This window comes from Pteronotus mesoamericanus, unplaced genomic scaffold (assembly GCF_021234165.1).
Source record: "Pteronotus mesoamericanus isolate MK-2021 breed Mesoamerican mustached bat unplaced genomic scaffold, CSHL_Meso_final scaffold_125, whole genome shotgun sequence".
Taxonomy (NCBI): Eukaryota; Metazoa; Chordata; class Mammalia; order Chiroptera; family Mormoopidae; genus Pteronotus; species Pteronotus mesoamericanus.
This window is the reverse complement of record NW_026555304.1, coordinates 2,918,902-2,941,619: the sequence shown is the minus strand read 5'-3', so window position 1 is coordinate 2,941,619 and position 22,718 is coordinate 2,918,902. Positions and strand designations below refer to the sequence as shown.

General features: G+C 37.4%; 1 protein-coding gene across 3 annotated transcripts in view; it reads right to left on the bottom strand.

Annotated features, from left to right (window-relative positions):
* The window catches only part of MFSD14B (major facilitator superfamily domain containing 14B), a 133,837-nt gene that overhangs the window by 73,383 nt on the left and 37,736 nt on the right, over positions 1-22,718 (bottom strand). Inside the window, exon 3 of one of the 3 annotated variants that reach the window (XM_054587996.1) lies at positions 18,820-18,882. The exons of the other annotated variants lie outside the window; for them this stretch is intronic. Within the exon in view, the coding sequence (XP_054443971.1) occupies positions 18,820-18,882 (63 nt within the window). The remainder of the gene's footprint in view (positions 1-18,819; positions 18,883-22,718) is intronic. 3 annotated transcript variants of the gene reach the window in all.

Below are 22,718 nucleotides of genomic sequence, written 5' to 3'. Positions count from 1 at the left end.
CACTAGGTGCCATACAGAGGGGATAGGTGACATGCAGTGTGACATGCAGCTTGCAGCCTGAATAGATTGTCCACTCTTGAAAAAAGGCATGTCAGGCATCCCAACAGCTCCGTGAACATTTTTCCATATGCGCAAATCCCATGAACCTGTCTGGCCCTGAATGGTCACAACACAAAGCCCCAAATGAAAGAACAAGAAAAATAACCAGAAGAAGAATTAAATAACATGGAAGTAACCAAGATTCCACAAGCTGAGTTTAAAACAGTGGTTATAAGAATGCTCGAGAACCTTAAGGGACGAATGGATTCTCACTGAGAACTTAAAAAGATAGTAAGCATTAAAAAAGACATAAACACCATAAAAAAGAACCAGTCAGAAATGAAGAGTACAATATCTGAAAAAAAGAATACACTGGAAGAAATCAACAGCAAGTTAGGTTAAAGCAGAGGGCTGAATCAGCAATTTAAAGGACAAGACAACAGGATTTGGGACTTTAGGCCAAGAGGGAAGCAGAGATAGATAAGCTGTGCTTCCTTGCACAACCAAAAGGAGGACAGCAACAAATTTAAAAACAAAAAAGAACCAGAACTGCCAGAAAATCCAACTGTATGGAAGTCCGACAAACAAGGAGTTAAAGAAGAAACACTCATCCAGACTGGCAGTTAGGGGTGCAGATGGACAGCTGGGGAGGAGAGCATGGCAAGGTGACAGACTCAGACCGGGTGGGTGAGGCAGTGGCTTTGGCAGACTGGGCAGTCCCACATTCAAGTGTAGATAAACCAGGGGGAACACCTGGGGAGCGAGACAACCATGCAATCCAGGGTTCCACCAGAGGGAAATAAAGCCTCAAAACCTCTGGCTGTAAAAACCTGTGGTGGTTGTGGTGGTGGGAGAAATTCCCAACTTCCCAGGAGAGTTCACTGGAGAGACCCACAGGGTCCTAAAACATACACAAGCCAACCCATGTGGGAATCAGCACCAGAAGGGCCCAATTTGCTTGTGGGTAGCAGAGGAAGTGACAGAAAGCTGGGTGAGAGATCAGCAAACAGCAGTGTTCCTTCTCAGTCCCCACCCCCACATATAGCATCATGATGCAGAGAAGTGAGTTGCCCTGCCCTGGCAAATACCTAAGGCTCTGCCCCTCTTACAACATAACAGGTGTGCCAAGATAAAGGAATATGGCCCAAATGAAAGAAGGGATCAAAACTCCAGAAAAAGAAACAATGAAGAGATAGTCAACCTGTCAGACTCACAGTTCACAACACTGGTAATCAGGATGCAGATGCAAAATAGATGGAGAAGTGAAATAAAGAAAAATATACAGAGAACCAACAATGAGGGGAAGAAGACCAGGACCTCAAATCATTGATTTGGAACAGAAGGAAGAAATAAACATTTTTAACCAGAACAGAATGAAGAAACAACAATTCAAAAAAAAAGGAAAGGCTTAGGAACCTCCGGGACAACTTTAAATGTTTCAACATCCAAATCGTAAGGGTACCAGAAGAAGAGGAAAAGCAAGAAATCGAAAACTTACTTGAAAAAATAATGGAGAACTCCCCCAATATGGTGAAGGAAGTAGACTTCCAGGAACTCCAGAAAGCTCAGAGTCCCAGACAAACTGGACCCAAGGAGGAACACACCATAATTAAATTACCCAAATTCAAAGATAAGAAAATCTTAAAAACAGCTAGAGAAAAGGAGGCAGGTACCTACAAAGGAGTTCCCATAAAACTATCAGCTGATTTCTCAAAAGAAAGTTTACAGGCAAGAAGGGGCTGGAAAGAAGTATTCAAAGACATGAAAGGCAAGGATCTGCATCCAAGATTACTCTATCCAGCAAAGCTATCATTTAGAATGGAAGGGCAGATAAAGTGCTTTTCAGACAAGATAAAGTTGTTCATCATCACCAAGCCCTTATTATATAAAATGTTAAAGGGACTTATCTAAGAAAAAGATAAAAATTATGAACAGTAAAACAACAACACATTCACAACTATCAACAACTGAACCTAAAAAACAAAAGCAAAAAACAAACTAAGCAAATAATTAGAACAGGAACAGAATCACAGAAACGGAGATCACATGGAGGGTTATCAGTGGGAAAGAGGAGTGAGGGAATGGGGGAAAAGGTACAGAGAGTAAGAAGCATAATTGGTAGGTACAAAGTAGATTGGCGGGGGCGGGAGGGGAGGTTAAGAATAGTATAGGAAATGGAGAAGCCAAAGAACATGTATGTACGACCCATGGACATGAACTAAGGGTGGGGAGGGATGCTCAAAGGCAGGGAGATGCAAGGCAAAGGAGGATAAAGGGGAGGAAAAAAATGTAACAACTGTAATAGCATAATCAATAAAATATACTTTAAAAAAAGATTTTTTTTCCTTTGAAATTTGAAAAGGGTAATATATTTCATTTTTTGTTAAAAAGATTTTTTTAAGTTCCTGAAACAACATCCATGTTTTAATATTAATGTAAAATCATTGAATTTATACTTTTTCTTTACTTCTCTTGTATAGTACGAGCATATTTTTTTTACTTTGGCATAGCTTCAAGAATATATATCACAGCCCTTTAAAGACTGCTTTTCAGTATCGTGCTAATAAAATTTTCACTTTGATACACATCTTTTATTTGCGTGGAATTTTGTTTTTGTATTTGAAGAGTCTTAACTTGACTTCCACTTAGGGATGGAGATCTGCATGCAGTAGTTTTGGTTAGTAGTACCAATCTCCAGCCTGTAAACAACTGAGGGAGAATCCTTCCAAAGTCATCCCAAAGTACCCTATATATCGACCACCCATTGGAGGCAGACTTCCATACAGCTAACAGGATAGAATGCTGATAGGAGAGGGGATGCAGGGTGGAGGGGGAGAAAAGGGAGAAAAAAATGGGACAACTTTAATAGCATAATGAATAAAATATACCTAAAGAAAAGGGGGACAAGATAACAGTAAGCACCCAAGCAGAGCAAGACAACCAAAAGAGAATAGAAAACAATGAGGGAAGTCCAAAGTACCTATGGGACAACATAAAGCATAACAACACCTACATCATAAGGGTACCAGAAGGAAATGAGTCAGCAAGTGATAGAGAACCGGTTTGAAGAAATCATGGCTGAAGCTTCCATAACATGAAGAAAGAAGAAATAACAAGTTCAGGAAGCTCAGAGAGCCCCAAAAAAGATGAACAAAACGGTACCACACCAAGAGACATCATAGTTAAAATGGTAAAGATGAAAGACAAAGGGAGAATGCACTTAGTTACCAACAAGGGAACTCCCATAAGCTGATTTCTAAACAGAAACATTTCAGGCTACAAGGGATAAGCATGAAATTCAAGGACCTACAACCATGGCGACTCTATCCAGCAGGGCTATGATTTAAAAGAGAAGGTAAAATAAAGAGCGTCCTACCAAAAAGGAAAAAAAAAAAAGTAGCTGAAGGAGTTCATTACCACCAAACCAGTATTGCAAGAAATGTTAAAGGGACTGTTCTGAGAAGAAAGAAAAAAAGAGAGAGAGAGAGAGAGGAACAAAGATATAAAGAATAAAAAATAAAGACCTAGCTGGTGTGGCTCAGTGGATTGAGTGCTGGCTCGATTCCCAGAGTACATGTCTGGGTTTTGGGCCAGGTCCCCAGTAGAGGGCGCGTGAGAGGCAACTACACATTGATGTTTCTCTCCCTCTTCTTCCCTTCTTCTCTTTCTAAAAATATAAAAATAAAATCTTTCTTTTTAAAAAAAGAATAAAATGGCAATAAATAAGTACCTACCAATAAGAACTTTAACTGTAAGGACTGTAAAGGGTAGCTGAATATATTAAAACATGATCTCAATATATGCTGTCTACAAGAAAAGCACCTCAGAGCAAAAGATGCACACTAACTGAAAGTGAAGGGATTAAAAAAAATTATGTGCAAATGGAAACAAAGAAAGCTGGGACTTTTGGTCAAGATGGGGGCACAGGTAAACATGGGTGGTCTCCTTGAACAACCACAGCAAAAATTACAACTAGACTACAAAACAACTATCACCCAGAAACGTCAGAAAATTGAGCTGTATGGAAGTCTGACAAGTAAAGAATTTAAGATGTCACATTCATCCAGATGGGTAGGAGGGGCAGAGAGGTGGAGATGCATGGAGAGGTTCAGAGATGTGGAATGGGCAGTCCACCACCTATGTGTGGTAGATAGAAATCAGGAGGGATACCTTAGGACTGAGTCTCAGTCCAGTGCTAGGAAGATAAGTCTCCATACCTTCCGGTTGTAAAAACCAGTGGGGATAGGGTGAAGGAAGAAACTAGAATTCTCTGGAGTCTCATCATAAAGGGCCCACAATAGACTTAGGACTTCAGCAGACTCACTCCTTCCGGGCTCTAATACAGGGAAAGGAGCTGAAAGGGCAACAGGGGCAATACAGGGGGAAACTGAAGTGCCAGGCCTCAGGGTGAGTGCCAGGGGACAGGTTCTTCCTAGACAAAACACCAGAGGCCAGGCATCAGCACTGTCCCCTTTCTGAGCCCTCCCCAACACAGAGCCACAGACCGGTGACAACATTACAGAGACTCCATCAACTTGGTTTACACAGGTTGCTAAGCCCTGGTGATTGCCTAAGGCTCCTCTCCATCCAACTTACTGGTGTACTTTTATACAATAGGCCATGCTACTAAGACAGGGAGTCAAAGCAGCTCTACCTAATACACAGAAAAAAACACAGGGAGACTGCCAAAATCAGGAGACAAAGAAATCTGGCCCAAATGAAAGAACAGAACAAAACCCCAAAAGAACTAAATAAAACTGAGATAAGTAATCTATCAGAAGCAGAGTACAAAACACTGGTTATTAGGATGCTCAACGAACTCACTGGCTACTTCAGCAACATAAAAAAGACCCAGGCAGAAATGATGGTTACACTAGGAGAAATAAAGAAAAATTTACAGGGAACCAACAATGGAGTGGATGAAACTAAGTTTCAAATAAATGATTTGGAATACCAGAACAGTAGGAACAAAAAAGAATCCAAAAAAGTAAGGATAGGCTAAGGTGCCTTTGGGACAACTTCAAACATACCAACATCTGAATCATGGGTGCCGGAAATAGAAGAGAAAGAGCAAGAATTGAAAGATTTTTTTTTTGAAAAAAATAACAAACAAAAACTTTCCTAATTTGGTGAAGGAAATAGATGAACAAGTCCAGGAAGCACAGAGAGTCCCAAACAATGTGGACAGAAAGAGGACCACACCAAAACACATCATAATTAAAGTGCCAAAGGGTAAAGATAAAGAAGAAATCTTAAATGCAGCAAACGAAAAGCACAGTTACCTACAAAGGAGTTCCCATAAGACTGTCAGCTGATTTTTTTTTTTAAAGATTTTATTTGTTTTTAGAGAAGGGAAGGGAGGGAAAAATAGAGGGAGAGAAACATCAATGTGTGGTTGCATCTTGTGCTCACCCTGCTGGGGATCTGGCCTGCAACCCTGGCATGTGCCCTACACTGGGAATCGAACCAGTGATCCTTTGGTTCTCAGGCCGGCGCTCAATCCACTAAACCACACCAGCTAGGGCTGTCAGCTGATTTCTTTAAAGAAACTTTGCATGCTAGAAGGGACTGGCAAGATGTATTCAAAGTGAAAAAATGCAAGGACCTACCACCTAGATAATTCTATCCAGCAAAATCATAGCTTAGATTGAAAGGCAGATAAATTGCTTCCCAACAAGGTAAAGTTAAAGGAGTTCATTATCACCAAGCCATTATTATGAAATATTAAAGGGACTTATTTAAGAAAAAGATCAACACTAAAATGGCAAGGAATTCACAACTATGAACAACTGAATCTAAAAAAACAAACTAAGCTAACAAGCAGAACAGAAACAGAATCACGGATATGAAGATCATTTGGAGCGTTATTAGTTAGTTAGGAAGGGGTATGGGGAGAGTGGGAGAAAAGGTGATGGGATTAAGGAGTACAAATTGGCAGGTAAAGAGTAGATGGAGGGATGTTAATAACAGTATAGGAAATGGAGTAGCCAAAGAACTATATGCATGACCCATGGGCATGAACTAACAGTGGCGAGGGCGGCGGGGGTGTGGATTGCAGGAGGGAATGGTAGTACTGGGTGGAGATGGGCAAATGGAGAAAAATTGGGACAACTCTCAAAACATAATCAATAAAATTTTTAAACAATGCTGGGGTAGCAATACTTATATCTGAGAAAATAGGTTTCAAAACAAGGCTACAGTAAGTGGCAAAAAAGGACAATACATAATGATAAAAGGAGCAATCCAACAAGAAGATAGAAGCCTTATAGACACTTATGCACTCAACATATAAACACCTAAATATAAAGAGCAAATCCTGATGGATATAAAGAGAGGGATCAACAGTAATACAGTCATAGTAGAAGATTTAAATGCCCTATGGACATCAATGGACAGATCTTCCAGACAGAAAATCAACAAGGAAACAGCAGCCGTACATGACATACTAGGTCAGATAGATTTAATATGTATCTCAGAGCATTTCACCCCAGAGCAGCAGAATATACATTCTTTTCATGAGTATTTGGAACATTCTCTAGGACAGACCACATGTTAGGACATACACACAAAAAAATTTCAGTAAATTTAAGAAGTTGGAAATCATATCAAGCATCTTTTCTGACCATAATGCTCTGAAATGAGAAATCAATCACAAGAAAAAAAAACCGAGAAACACTCAAACACATGGACACAAAATAACATGTTATTAAACTATGAATGGGTTAACAATGAGATCAAGGACGAGATCAAAAGCTACCTGAAGACAAACAAAAATGAATGTACAACAACCCAAAATCTATAGGACATAGTAAAAGCAGTCCTCAGAGGGAAGTTCATAGCATTGCAGGCTTACCAAAAGAAGCCAGAAAAATATCAAACAATCTAACCCTACACCTCAAAGAACAAGGAAAAAAAAAGCAAACAAAACCCAGAGTAAGTAGAAGCAAGGAAATAATAATAATGATATAAGCAAGCAGAAAAACCCCCGACAGAGACAGTAAAAAACAGCACAAAAAAATTCAGTGACAGCAACAGCTTGTTCTTTGAAAAGGTTGAAAATCTTTAATAAGATTCATGAAGGAAAAAAAAGGAGAGGACACAAATAAATAAAAGAAGGTTTGAAAGAGAAGTAACAGAAATACAAACAACTGTAAGAAAATATTACAAACAACTATGTACCAATAAACTGGAAACCTGGGTGAAATTAATAAATTCCTATAAACATACCATGTTCCAATATCGAGTCAGAGAAAAATCAGAAAATCTGAATATAACAATTACAACTAATGAAGTTGAAGCAGTAATCATAAAACTCCTAGCAAACAACAGTTTGCCTGGACTGGATGGCTTCATAGGTGAATTTTACCAAACCTTCAAGGAAAAACTAACATTGATCCTCCTCAAACTATTTCAAAAAACTCAAGAGGAGGAAGACTTCCAAGTTTATTTTATGAGGCCAGCATTATTCTAATTCTAAAACCAGATAAAGACACTACAGAGGAGGAAAATTACAAGCAAATATACCCGACGAACATAGATGCTAATATCCTCAACAAAATATTAGCAAACTGGATCCAGCAATGTAACAGTGGAAAATTGTAACGCACGCTAACATTCTTTTGACATTGTTTCTCTAAGTGAGCCCTGACTCTAATATGTGACTTGTAAATGAACAGTATATTTGTATAAGAATTATATGAACTAGTTTCAAAAGATATAGACGCTGACCTTCAAGCATCCTAGTTCCAGATTTGCTGACATTCAACTGTGGAGCCAGGATGATAGGAGGTCAGGATGATGAGAATCCATGATGATTAACCAGGATGATGTACACTGGACTTGCCTTATTGGAACGGACTGTGCTAGTCTGCACATATAGAACTTTTCAACTCCCTCTTTAACCTCTTTGTTCTGTTCCTCTCTTCCTCCTTATAAAAACCTCTGCCTCCACTGGCAGGTGGAGACAGAATCTGACATATGAGTCCACCATCTTCCAGGTTGTTGGCATCTGAAAATAAACCTCTTTCCTCTACATTAGCACTTGCCTCTTGAGCATTTCGTTTCACAGTGGCAGGCAGCCAGACGTGCTTTTGATTACAGCGATACATTAAAAAGATCACACAGCTTCAAAAGCTATTTATTCTGGGGATGAAAAGTAAATACAACATTTGCAAATCAATAAATGTGATACATCACATAAACAAAATAAAGGTTCAAAATCCCAAGATCACAGCAATGGTAACAGAAGAGCATTTGATAATATCCAGTACCCATTTATGATTAAAAACTCTCAGCAAAGTGGGAATAGAGGGATCGTACTTCAACATAATAAAGGTTGTATATGACAAGTCCATAGCTAATATCACACTCAATAGACCAAAACTAAAAAACATTTTCCCTAAGATTACGACAGTGGTGTCTGCTTTCACCACAGTTATTCAACATAGTATTTGAAGTCATAGCCACAGCAATTGACAAGAAAAAGATATAAAAGGCATCCAAATTGGAAAAGAAGAAGTAAACCTGCCATTAAATAGAGATGACATGATACTGCAGATAGAAAACCCAAGTGATTCCACCAAAAATTGCTAGAATAGATAAATAAATTCAGTAAAGTAGCAGGATACAAAATTAATATTCAGAAATCAATGGCATTTTTATACACCAATAATGAACAATAAGAAAGAGAAATTAAGAAAACATTCTCATTTACTAGTGCAGCAAAAAACTCCAAATACGATCCCTAGGAAAATATTTAACAAAAGAAGTAAAAGACCTGTACTCAGAAAATTATAGGATACTGGAGAAAGAGATCAAGGGAGATACAGATAAGTGGAATGATATACCACATTCATGGACAGGAAGAATTAACATTATTTAAATGTCCACACTACCCAAAGCAATCTATAGGTTCAGCACAATTCCTATTAAAATACTAATGGCATATTTATCAGATCTTTAACAAATATTCCCAAAACCTATATGGAACCAAAAAAAGCCCCTGAATAGTGGGCGAGGTGGAGGAGAGCAAAGGGGGGAAAATTGCGACAACTGTAACAGAACGAGAGCCAAATATTTAATTAAAAAAAAAAACCCAACCAAATAGCCTCAGTAATCTTGAGAAAGAAGAATAAAATGGGAGGTACCACACTACCTGATATCACACTACCAGATATCATTCTACAGGGCCTGGTACCAGCATAAGAACAGGTACATAGATCAATGGAACAAAACAGAGAGCTCAGAAATAAATCCACATATTTATGGTCAATTAATATTTGGCAAAGGAATCAAGAACATACGCTGGGGTAAAGACAGTCTCTTCAATAAATGGTCACGGGAATACTGGACAGGAAAATGCAAAAAAAATGAAACCAACTTACGCTATACACGAGAGTAAACTAAAATAGATAAAAGACTTAAACAAGTTGTGAAACCATAAAAATCCTAGAAGAGCAGGTAGTAAAATTTCTGACACCTCTGAGATTTTTTTTTTGCTTCTGTATCTCCTCAGGCAAGGGAAACAAAGGGAAAAAAAAATGCACAAATGGGACTATATCACACTAAAAAGCACAGCAAAGAAACCTTCAACAAAATAAAAAAGCAACACCCTGGATAGGAGAACATATTCACAGATTATAGTTGTGATGTGGGGTTAATTTCCAAAATGTATAAAGAACGTACCAAACTCAAAACCATGACAAATAATCCAATTTAAAAATGGTCAAAGGAGCTGAGTAGAGTCTTCCAAAAGGACATTCAGATGGCCAATAGACATATGAGATGATGCTCAATGTCATGAATGGGAGATACAAATTAATTTCACAATGAGAGATCTCCTCACACCCGTTGGAATGGCTATCATCAATATATCAACAAACAACAAGTGCTGGTGAAGTTGTGGAGAAGTGGGAACCCTCAAGCACTGTTGGTGGGAATGCAGACTGGTGTAGCCACTGTGGAAAACAGTTTGGAATTTCCTAAAATAATTAGAAATGGAACTGCCTTTTGACCCAGCAATCCCACTTCTGGGAATATATGTGAAGAAACCTAAAGCACTAATTTGAAAGAATATATGCACCACTGTGTTCACTGTAGCATTAATTATAATAGCCAAGACCCAGAAACAATCTTAGTGCCCATCAGTAGATCAGTGGAAAAAAAGGCGTGGAACATTTACACAATGGACTACTCAGCCATAAAAAAGAAGGAACTCTTCTTACCTTTTCCAACAGGATAGATGGACCTGAGAGTATTATGCTGAGTAAAATAAGCCAGTCAAAGAAAGTCAAATACCATAAGATTTCACTTATATGTGAAATGCAATGAACAAACTAATTTAACAAACAAAATAGACACAGAAGCATAGATACATTAATCAAACTGACAGGTGTCAGATGGGAGAGAGTTAGGGGCTGGGTAGAGAGAGTAAGCAAATCACATAGACATGGACAACAGTAAGTATAGTAATAGCCAGGGGCAAAGCAGGGGATGTGAAAGTGGGCAAAGAAGGGATAAATAGGGGCAGAAAGAGACTTTACTTTGGGCTATACATGCACAATACAGCACGCAGATGATGTTTTGAGTTGAACACTTGAAACCTATATGGTTTTATTAACCAATTATCACCTCAATAAATTCAATTAAAAAATAACAAAACAAGAGAGAAAAACAAAGTAGAGAAGGGGAACTAGGAGTTACGAGAACAGGGCACATTATTTAAGATGGTAGGTAGGCAGTGAAAGAAAGTGTTACAGAGTGTATGGTGAGAGGTCCCAAGCACCATCCCCCACCCAAGGCCTACCTTGGGGGCTAGGAAAAGCAGCAGTATAGGGATGAGTTATTTTGTATATCAATAACAGCAGGATAGCTTCATACCTATATGCAAAAATGGCTTTTTTGCATAGCAATAACAGCAGGCTAGCTAGGGAGTTGGGCATTATTTTGACCCATGATGTAACTGGGAGGCGGCTCCCCTGGTTAGAGCACCTGCACAAGAGCCTGGAGATGGTTCACTCCTTGCCATGGGGCCTTGCCTGCCCAGACTAACTATGACAGGCAAGAAATGTAGAGAATACAGGGGTGCTAGCAGGTGTAGCTGATTGTGGGAGGAGCCAGAAATGGGGTTAAAGAGGAGGTTCCAGGCTGGGATTTAAACTAAAAGGTGGGCCGCCATGGGGGATGGGGGGACAATATGAGATGATGTGGGAAGAAAAGTGGTGAAAGGACTTCCTGGCGGGCCATGAGGAGATGCCACGTGGTTTTGGATGAAGAACTGGAGATTGTGAGAACACAGCTGGTGGTGCTGGGAACTGCGGGAAATCTGCCCAGCTGAGCACAGACCACTGGGAGGGATCAGGAGAAATGAGCTGTGGACTTGTCTTTTTTCCTTCTGGAAGGCAGTACTTCTAATTGGCATGTTCTAAGACTGGCCTGACTAGACAAAGGGGGGAAGGCAGGACTGTGTGTTGGTGGGTGTTTCAAAGGGACTTTGGGATTTAACAGCAACATTCTGCCATTACTCTAAACCTGTATAACTTTTGAATAAATAGTTTTCCTTTTTACCAAACTATGGCATTCAGAGCCACAGTTCATCAGGTGGCAGGCAATGATGAACCTAGAACAGAAAGACTCAAGGGGAGGGAGCTTGTTTCAGTAACAGTATCTTGGATCCCAAACTAGTTGATTCTGTAACAAAAGCTTCATTGAAATTGACATCTGGGCGAAAAGCTGAGAGTTAATGAGCTTTGTCATTCAGAGCCCATATTCAGAGAGAGCAATGGAAGTAGCAAAAACAAAGCCCTCAGGACTAAGGAGGTTGTGACTGCAGCAACACCAGCAAGGAGTGGAGAAGAGAACAGGGAGGCTGCCAAAGTGGGATTGGTTACAGATTCTCTACTGAGAAGGAACCAGTTAATGTTCTGATTATTAATCTATTTTAAAGGTAGAACCACAGAATTTGCTGATGGATTTATTAGGGAATTAAAATTGATGTCCAACAGTATTAGAGAGACAGAGAGAGCACATGCGCACAAATACCAAGATAAAAGAAATTATTGTTCGAGGCTTGAGCCACCCATCTTTCATTAGTGTAGGAGAAAAGGCACACATATATTGTCAGAAACAGGGTTAAGAAGTAGGCTAATGAGAAAGCATTAAAAAAAAATCAAGTTACCACATGACCCAGCATATGTAGTTCTATGTATATACCAAGGATAAAGTGAAAACATGTATACACGAAACCCTTTACACAGATGTTCAGAGCAGCCAAAAACTGGAAACAACCCAAAGTCCATCAACCGATGAATAGATAAACTGGCATATATCCATAGAATGGAATAACAGCTATAAAAAGAATGAAGAACTAATATGTACTACAATACAGGTGAATCTTGAAATTTTTATGTGAAGTGAAAGAAGCCAGTGGTTCTATTTACATGAAATGTCCACTTAGAATCAAGATGGCGGAGGAGTGAGTTGAAGTCACACTGACCTCCTCCCAGGACCAACCTGGAATTACAACTAAATTGGGGAGGAATAACCTGGAACAAACAACTGAACAACAGTGAGAGAGGAGCCTTGTAACCGCAGAGACAGAAGAATCAGCTTTAGCGCAATCTAACTGGTAAGGAGTGTGGTACAGACCTGAGAAGGTGGGCGGGGTGCTCACAGGCAGCAGCACCAGAACGATATTGAAATGGCCAGTTGGATCCCTCTGAGAAGAGCGGGGTCTAAACCAAAAATGTGGATCTCTAGCCCACAGCACCAGAGCCCAAAAAGTACACAGAAAACAGCCAGCTACGAAAAGCGGCAGGGTCACTCTGCCAGAGACAGGTGGCTGGAGACGAAAAAAGCCTTCTAAAGGGCCAACACAAAATTTTTATTTGTAGCCACTTACCCTGGTCTCCAGCAAAGGCAGAGGCAGAGTGGGCTAGAGACGCCTGAGGAGAGAGAGACTGGAGAAGGAGGCTTCGGGGAGAGAACTGAGAGAGTAGCCAGCGAGATCTGTGCTGACTCATCCCCCATGCGGCAGCAGCCATCTTGCTCAGGCAGAGACCAAGCACCTGAGCGGCACCAGCATCAAAGGATCCAATAGTCACGCCCCTAAGTGGGATTCCACCCCACCCTGTGCTGTCTAAGCTGCCTGCAGAGTGCAGAGTGGCAGCCACAGACAGTAGATCCCTGATTAAGGGGGTGCAGAGAGGACTGGCGACACTTGAGGAGAGACTGGGGACAGAGGCTTTGAGGAGAGAGCAGAGAGAATAGCTGGCAGGATCCCAGTGTGGACTCCTCCCCCATACGGCAGCAGCGTGAAAGGATCCAATAACCCCGCCTCCAGGAGGGACTCTGCCCGCCCTGAGCTGTCTAAGGTGGCCTGCTGAGTGCAGAGTGACTAGATTAACAGCTGAAGGAGACAGCCACAAACAGTAGCTTACTGGAAGTCTCGAACAGACTGCCCAAGGTCAGACAGGGTCGACATATGACATCATCAGAGGCAGATCCAGAAAGTAAAAACAGCGGTCTCCAACCAAAGAAGTTCACACCACAAAGTCAGGAAATCAAGACAGAGCAACTTAAGAAGTAGAAGCAAAGAAATATGCCCCACTTGAAGGGAAAGGAAGAATCCTCACAAAGAGAGAACTAAATGAAATAGAGGCAAGAAAACTATCAGATGTTGAATTCCAAACAACAGTTCTAAGGAAGCTCAATGAGCTCAGTGAGCTCAGAGAGAATTACAAAAGACTACAGGGAAACTACGAGACACTTACTGCAAATTATATCAGCATGACAGAGGACATAGAAACGATCAATAAGAGACAAGAGGAAATGAAGAATACAATTTCGGAACTGAAGAACACAGTAGAAGGAATCAAAAGCAGGCTAGAGGAAGCTGAGGGCCGAATCAGTGAGCTGGAGGACAAGGTAGAAAAAAGCTCCCAGAAAGAGCAAGAAAACGAAAAAAGACTCAAAAGGAATGAAGAGGCATTTAGGGAAATGCAGGACAACCTGAAATGTAATAATATCCATATAACAGGGATACCAGAAGGAGAAGAGGATGAGGAAGGGATATAGAACCTGTTTGAAAAAGGAATGATGGAAAACATCCCTAATTGGAGGAGAGAAAAAGTCACACAAGTCCAGGAAGAACAGAGGGTACCATTCAAGAGGAAACCAATGAGCCCCAGTCCAAGACACATCATCATTAAAATAGCAAATATCAAAGACAAACAGAGAATCATAAAGGAAGCAAGTTAAAAAGAGGTAGTAACATATAAGGGAGCCCCAATACGGCTAGCATCTGACTTCTCAACAGAAGCACTGCAAGCCAGAAGGGAATGGCAAGAAATATTCCAAGTCATAAAAAGCAAGGGCCTACAACCAAGGCTGCTCTACCCAGCAAGGCTCTCTAGTAAAATGGAAGGTGAAATAAGGAGCTTCCCAGACAAAAGAAGGCTAAAAGACTACACCACCAAACCAGCACTGCAAAATATGCTAAAAGGACTGCTTTATGATGAAGAAAAAGTTTCTATGAATACCTAGTTCCCTTCAGGGTTGCCAATACTTGATATTACCAATATTTTTAATATTCATGAATCTGATTGTGACAATGTTATTTTAATTGTTCCTTTACTATTTGTTGAAACTAAATCTTTTTTAGTATATTTCTTGCCCATTTCTATTATTTTTTTAAAAAAAGCTTTAAGTGACTTTTTGGTATTCTTTATCCATTTATTGATTAAAGGTTTGTAGAACTCCCCCCCCAAAAAAATAACCCCCCAAAAACCCTACTAATCATGTTTTAGATGTGTTGCAAATATCTTTCTTTTGTATTCTTTGTCCTTTAACTTTTTTTGTATGTATATTACTTTATAGTTAACTTTTTTTATAGGTATATTACTATATAATTAAATGTTTAATATAGTCATATTGTCAATATTTACTTTATGGCTTCTAAGTTTGAATATTTTTCTTCAGGTCATGAAAAATATCAGTTCCATTTTCTAAAACTCCTTAGATTCCACATATTGATTTTTAACTCACCTGAATATTTCTTGTATAATGTGAAATAGGGCTCTATATTTGTTTTATTTCAAGTAATAGTGGTCCATGCACCTGATTTGTTGAATAAGCCTTATTTTACCCATTAATTTGAAATATCAACTTAATCATATATTATATTCTTAGATATGTATGTTTGTCTCTAGAATGTTCATTATATTTCATTGATCTACTTGATTATTTCTGTGCTGGTGTCATGTTGGTTTAATTGCTGAGACGTTATAATGGTTTTAAATTTTCTTAATATTTTATAATTAACTTCGACATTTAAAAAAATAAGTAAAATCAATCTGCCTTTAAGAAAGAAAGAGAGATGGAAATCCTGCCTTTTGTAGCAACATGGATGGAAGTGGAGAATATTAAGCTAAGTGAAATAAGCCAGTTGATGAAAGACAAATACCATATGATCTCACCTATAAGTGGACTCTATTCAACAAAATAAACTAATGAACATAATAAACCACAGGCACGGCAACATGGAGAAGACTGAAAGTGACCAAAGGGGAGGGGGAAAGAGGACAAAAGTGGAAAGAAGGGGAAGGAATCAGACAAAGAACATGTATGATCCATGGACATGGACAACAGAGTGGGAATTGACTATGGGAGTGGGGGTGGGGATGGGATGGGTGGAGGTGGGTAAAGGGGAAAAAATTGAGACAACTGTAATAGAATAAACATGATTTATAAATTAAAAAAAAAAGTCCAGAACAGGCAAATTTTTAGAGAAGAAAATAGATCTGTGCTTGTCTAAGGCTAAAGAAGTTAGGGAGAAATGAGGAGTGACTGCTAATTGGTACAGGATTACTTTGGGGAGTAATAAATGTTCTAACGTTGACTGTAGACTGATGACTGCATAAATGGGTGACTTGCATGGTACATGAATTATAGCTCAATGAAGCTACTACCTAAAAAACCAGAACAAAACAAAACATCCAAAACTAAAACTGGAGAACTGTTTTCACACTTGTGTCCTTTCTTGGTGTTTACCCAAAATCTAAACCTTCTCTTTAATGCAGTATAATAGTGAACTTACAAAGTAAAGAGCTAACTGTAAAAAAATTTGCAGATTAACAACAGGTATAAAAAAGGAAACAAAATCATTCATAAATTCATATACTTTCAAACTTCAGTGCTTCCTTTTTAATCCTCCCCTCAACCTCACTTATATACATGTATTTTGGGACTGAACAAAACTGAAACCATACTGTATAGTTTTCTTTCCATTTTGTTGTATATTATATGATGTTCTTCAAAAATGTGTTCTCTATGCCTATATTAATTACATCATATGGCTGTACCACAACATATTTATTCTTTTAATTCTAAGGTACTTTATTATTTCCACGTGTACTATTACAAATAGCTCTTTACCAGAATCTCTGAATAACTATTTGATTAGAACAATTCTCAAGAAATAAAAGTACTTTGTTAAAATATGTGAATATTTTTAAGGATCTTATAATACTGCCTTTTGGAAAAGCTGTAGCACTTTATCCTCTCATCAACAATGCATGGGGGCCAAATTTGCATACACTGAAATCATTTCTTTAAGTTTAAACTTTTTAACCAATATGTATGTGAAAAGACTACCTTACCCATTTTGAGATTCACTGCTTACTTGTGATAAACTTATTTTTACACTGTCATCTCCTATAGACATCCTTCCTTTTTATAGTTCCTTCCTTTATAGTTAACTTTTTTTATAGGTATATTACTATATAATTAAATGTTTAATATAGTCATATTGTCAATATTTACTTTATGGCTTCTAAGTTTGAATATTTTTCTTCAGGTCATGAAAAATATCAGTTCCATTTTCTAAAACTCCTTAGATTCCACATATTGATTTTTAACTCACCTGAATATTTCTTGTATAATGTGAAATAGGGCTCTATATAAGTAAACTATCTTTCTGGGATATGCCTTTCTGGGATAGTCATTTTCCTATGGTTTTACTCTGAGAACTCATTTATGTATTCCTCTTTCTATTATATATGTTGCAAAAAATTTTTTTGTCATTTGTCTTTTAATTTTGATCATAATGGTTTTGACTTACCAAAGATAAAATATTTATGCAAATAACTCACTCTTTTTCTAACTTCTTGTTCTAAAAAAAAGAAAGTTGTTTTCTGAAACTGGTATGAAAAATGGTCACCAACGTTTCTGTCTAATAGTTTTTGGTTTTTACATATTTTTCTTTGCAACAGTTATTGAGTAATAAGCACATGAAGATGATTTGCTAATAGCTTTACATGCATGAACTCATTTAATCCTCATAATCACCTATTAGAAAGATCTTTTATCCTTCTCATTTCTCAAATAATGAAACTGAGGTTGGGGAGGTTAAATTATATGACTAAGAATAACATAGGTGCAGAGCAGCAACTTAAAGCTAAAGCGATCTGAGACCATATTCATTCCACTATGCTCACATGCATTTTAGAGTATCTTAATAGAGCTATGCTTTGCTGTAGGGTTCTATCATTATACCCTAACTTCTGAAACCTCTGAAACAATAAACAATTAGTAAAGTATATAAATTTAGTAAGTTGAAGTTCAACAGTTATTCAAGCTGAATAAGTCTGTCCACGCCCTTGAATAAAACTAAAACCTTCTGTTTTATGTTTTTCTTTCTTTTGTTTTTTAAACATCACAAATGTCTCTAAGTGGAAGTATAGTATGGTACTCAGCTTTAGGATGTAACATGGCTGGTTTTATTTTGCAGAACGAGACTAAAACACATTTTATTGGTTGGTCCACAGGACAAATGATCTATGAAGTAACTCTCCCAAAGAATTTACTGTAAGAATAAACTTACCTTGTAATTTTTACCAATGCTCTCTCTCATATCTTTAGTTTTTCCTTTTTATCTGCATTGGTGCTTAAATAGCTACATGCCAGATTCTTGATTATAAGCCTCTTTTTTTCAGTGAGTATTAAAAACTTGTTTCAACTTATGTTTATATTGCCTTGTTTTACTTATGTTGTCATAAACATTCTCAAATTATTTTTGAAAATAGGCAAATAGTAAATAGTATTCATTATAATTAATGCTGCTCAAAGCTGTGAATTCGGCACATTCTTATGCACAGATTTATATGTCCTAGGTTGGAAAGGGAAAGTTAGACATTATAGCTGTGTATACTTAACTATAAAGTGGAACTGGACATAACATCATATTTTAACATTTAAATTAGAAAAGCTTATAAATATGTAGCTTTTTAATTTAAAAGCTACATATTTATAAGCTTTTCTAATAAATATCACATTAAAATTTAAACAATAAATTAAGGCTAATTAAGATAAGACGTTGAGAACTCAGAAAGTTGTGGTTGGAATACCAGCCTTGCCAAAAGACTACACATACCCAACTAATTCTTGATGCTTTCCTCATTCTAAAAGTAACATTTGCCCATTTTATTTTGTTGATAGGCAGAGAAATAAAAAGTTTAAAGAATTAAACACTTCATAAACTGCAGTGCAAATGTTAATTTAAAAAAAAAACAAAACCACAAAGTACTTCTTTTACAAGTAAATCATTTTATGTCTTATAGACTTGAATTGTATTTTATTTAGACTTTGATAATCCAGCTAAAAATTTAGATTTAGGTCTCCCAAGCAAATAGCAATTGTTTTCCTAAACCCCATTTAAACTTCCAGAGTTAAACTTCTAAAATTCCTGGCTTCCTTCACAATGAATGACTCAAAAATCATTCTTACCTTTACACCTTGAATGAGACCATTCATAAGGAATGTGTGTTGAGGAAATGTTTCATGTAGAATCTACAAAAAGCAAACAAACATCAAGACAAATTCAAAAGCAAATTAAAAGGGAAGATTTCTGCTTCTGTTAATGGCAAGTAAGATGGTACCCTGCAATGAACAATTTTTAAGTTTCAATGAAATACGAAAAATATTCTAAATATATGGAAAAGTAACAAGATAGTAAGGCACAAATCTATATATGACAAGAACCTAAAAACATACTCCACTAAGTTGCTTTTGCTACAAGAGCATTTGCAGCAAAAATAAATTGTTAAATAGCTACCCCTTCAATCACCAACAATTTTAAGCAGGTATCACAAAGGTTTTTATCAACCCAGGTATGGACCTGCAGCTCAGTTGTATGTCACCTAGTTAGTTCGGGAAACATCAAGCCTTAAATTTGGATTATATATTGATTCCAGGCTGGTAGCACCTCCGTATGTCTAACAGAAAAATATCTAAAACCACCACTGAAAATGTCATCATCTAGGCTTCAAATCAACCATACATACGTATTTTTTTCAAATATAATAACTAGTACATAATCAAAGGTAATCAGATGCAAAAGGAAGTAAGATACCATACACAAAAAATAGTAACAAGCATGCAAAAATACAAACAGAAGCAGACTATCAAAGACTTAACATTTTGGAATTATTCAACACTGGCTTTAAAATGACTATGCTTCCCATGTTCCAAGATATAGAAAATAAGCTTAATACTTTTGAACTAGAAACTAAAAAGGAACATAGCCATCCTGGAATTTTTTTCTAGATGAATTTTTTCTATGCGTTAAAAATAGATCAATAAAGTTTTGGAGAAGAAAGTTTCTTAAACAAATTTTAAGAAAACACTGACCAAAAGAAAAAAATTAATAACCTGAATTACATAAAAATTATAAATTTCTGTTTATCAAAAGACAATATTAAGAGAGTAAAAAGGCAATCCAAGGAGGGAGAAAAGATTTTAGCAATAGATGCTTGAGTGTAAAAACACAAAATACATGTTCATAAATGTCAAAAAAGAACTTGTATCCAGAATATATGAAGAATTCTTAAAAATGAAAAAAGAACAAACCCAATTATTTAAAACGGATGAAACACTTGAATTGACACTTCACGAAGATAGCCATATGGCCAATAAATATATGTAAAAGGAGTGAACTTCGGTGATCATGAGGAAGGTGCAAATTAAGACCATACTGTACCCATTAGAATGGCTAAAATGAAATGGTAATTGTTTGTGAAGATGTGAAGCCTGGCTATTTGAGAATAAACTGGGTCAAGCACTCTGGAAAACTTTGGCAGTGTATACTGAAGTAGAATGAAACCCTGTAATTTTACTCCTAGGTATATATTATAAGAAATGTATGTATATATATATTTAGCAGAAGACATATACGAGAAATGTCACAAAAGCAGCATTTGTAATAGGCAAAAACTGGAAACCCAAACATCATCTATCAACAATAGAACAGATTCCAAGTGATTTGCTAAAAGTAAATACAGGACTCAGAATGTGTGACACTCACAGTTACAATTTATTAGAGCAAAAGTATATAGTTCAGAACTACAAACTCACTGTTCTGGCCTGAAGTTCAACAGCTTAATGAATAAATGCTTCTCACTTTGTTTTCTGTATTTGGTTGAATTCCAGAGTACCGAAATGGTTGTTTTTGACTGTTTTGTCCAGCTTTATTGGACAGAATAAGTTGACCTCTTTATACTGTCATGCCAAAAGTCAAAGTCCTACAGTAATTTTTTGAAAAAAAGAATTTATGAACTTCACCTGAGAGACCTGTGAAACATTATCAAGTGTAACAACACATGCATAATGAAAGTCCCAAAAGGAAAGCAGATACGGGGTAGCAAAAATATTTTAAAAAATAATGGCCTCAAACTTCCCAAACTTTTAAGATATTAAAAAAATGTTAATGTACAGACCCCAGACGCTAAACAAACCCCAAGTAAAACTAACACAAAGAGATTCACACTTAGACACACTACAGCATAGTCATAATTATTGAAAAACAAAGAAAAAATCTCTAAAGCAGCAAGGAAAAAAAATGAACTACCATGTAGAGCCAAACTGATGAACTTATTCAGTGAAGGGACACATGGCAGCACATGGAAAACATTTTAGGGTACATGGCCTGTGTTGCAACTACTCAACTCTGACAGTGTAGCACAAAAGCACCCACATTCAATAGGTATTACTGATTACTGTGGTCCAACAAAATTTTATGTATGGATACTCACTGTGAATTTCATACAGTTTTCATGTAACACCAAATATTTCTTATGACTTTTTCCTAAAGATGTAAAAACTATTCTTAGTGCACAGACTACATAAAAACATGCAGTAGGCTAGATTAGGCCTATGTACCACAATTTGCACAACCCTGACATAAGGAAAACAATACTTATTAACAGCTGACTTTCTATCATATATAATGGATGCCAGAAAGCAATATAATAATGTATTAAAAGCGCTGAAAAATCTATTAAAAAATAAGAATGAGCTCCAAACATTTTATATATCAAATTTTAAGACAAGCAGATCCACCAATGGCTATCTTATATTTCTGTGTCAACTTCTCTAATAATTATATTAAGTCAGCACTGTCTTTTCTTAAGCATTCACAAGTTTATTGATATACAGACTACAAAATACTGAGGCAGGATAGTAAGAAGACAGAAAAATTCCTGGGCAAGTGGAATGTGGAAACTGAGAAAAAATAATTTAACACAAAATATTTTATCAAGCCAAATAACTTAAACTATTTACAGGTGAATTATCAGACCTTGTCTTCCCTGATCAAGGACACTTGAAACAAATGGTTGATCCTCTTCCTTAACCAGAGAATACATAGCTCAAATCACCCTGGTTGAGGAAATAGAGAACAGAGATCCAATCAATGCCATTTGAGCCAACCAAAACCAAGACTCATGATGTCAGGGGAACAACAAAAACCTGATTATAGCCAGACAGACCCAAGTTAAAAGTAAAACAGTGGAGCTAACCAGGGAATAATACCAAACTCTCCTACATGCTCACTTTGATGTGCCAGCATATTAAAAACACACTAGAATGACAATAAAAGAAAAAAATTTAAAAAAAAAGACACCCACCTAAACTGATGAATATTCTGCTTAAACCCTCCCCTAAGATCCTCGCCCACAGGAGAGACAGAAACCCTCAAGACAAAGGATACCAGTGCAGGTTCTTTCTGGAGCATGCCCACGCCTTTTCCTAAGTATGAATATTTATTTTTACTTTCTTTCTCCTAAACTCTAAGAATCCCCATAAAACTTATAACCAGGGGAACGACGGGCAGTGGCAGCTCATCTTGGGCTTTACCCCCTGAACCTGTCTCCAGATCCTCCCTTTTCTCTGACCTTCCAGTGAGTTAACAGCAGCCCCACCCTGGTTCACTTCTGTCTCTGTGACCTTCACTCCCCAGTGAGCTAACAGCAGTCCACCTTGGCTCACTCCTTTCCCATAAAACTTCTAGAGAGCTAAAGCAGAGCACTGCCTAGGCTCTGTCCTGTTGCTGCTTCTACCATAAGTCCTTCCTTTGTTCCCAAGCTTTAATAAACGTACTCTCAAAATCACGTGGACTTGTGTTATGAAATCTTTCCTGCATTAATTCAAGACCCACACACTACTGGCTTGGCTGGAGGCAGATCTGCTCTGGGCCTGGTCCCCACCCAGTGACAATACAACACATAAAAACAGAACTGAAATAAATGCCAAGCAAATGTCATTTTATCCACTTACTTAATGCTTACTATATCATTAATAGTAAGCTGTGCAAGAAAAAGCAAAGATTTAACACATTGTGAACATTAGTT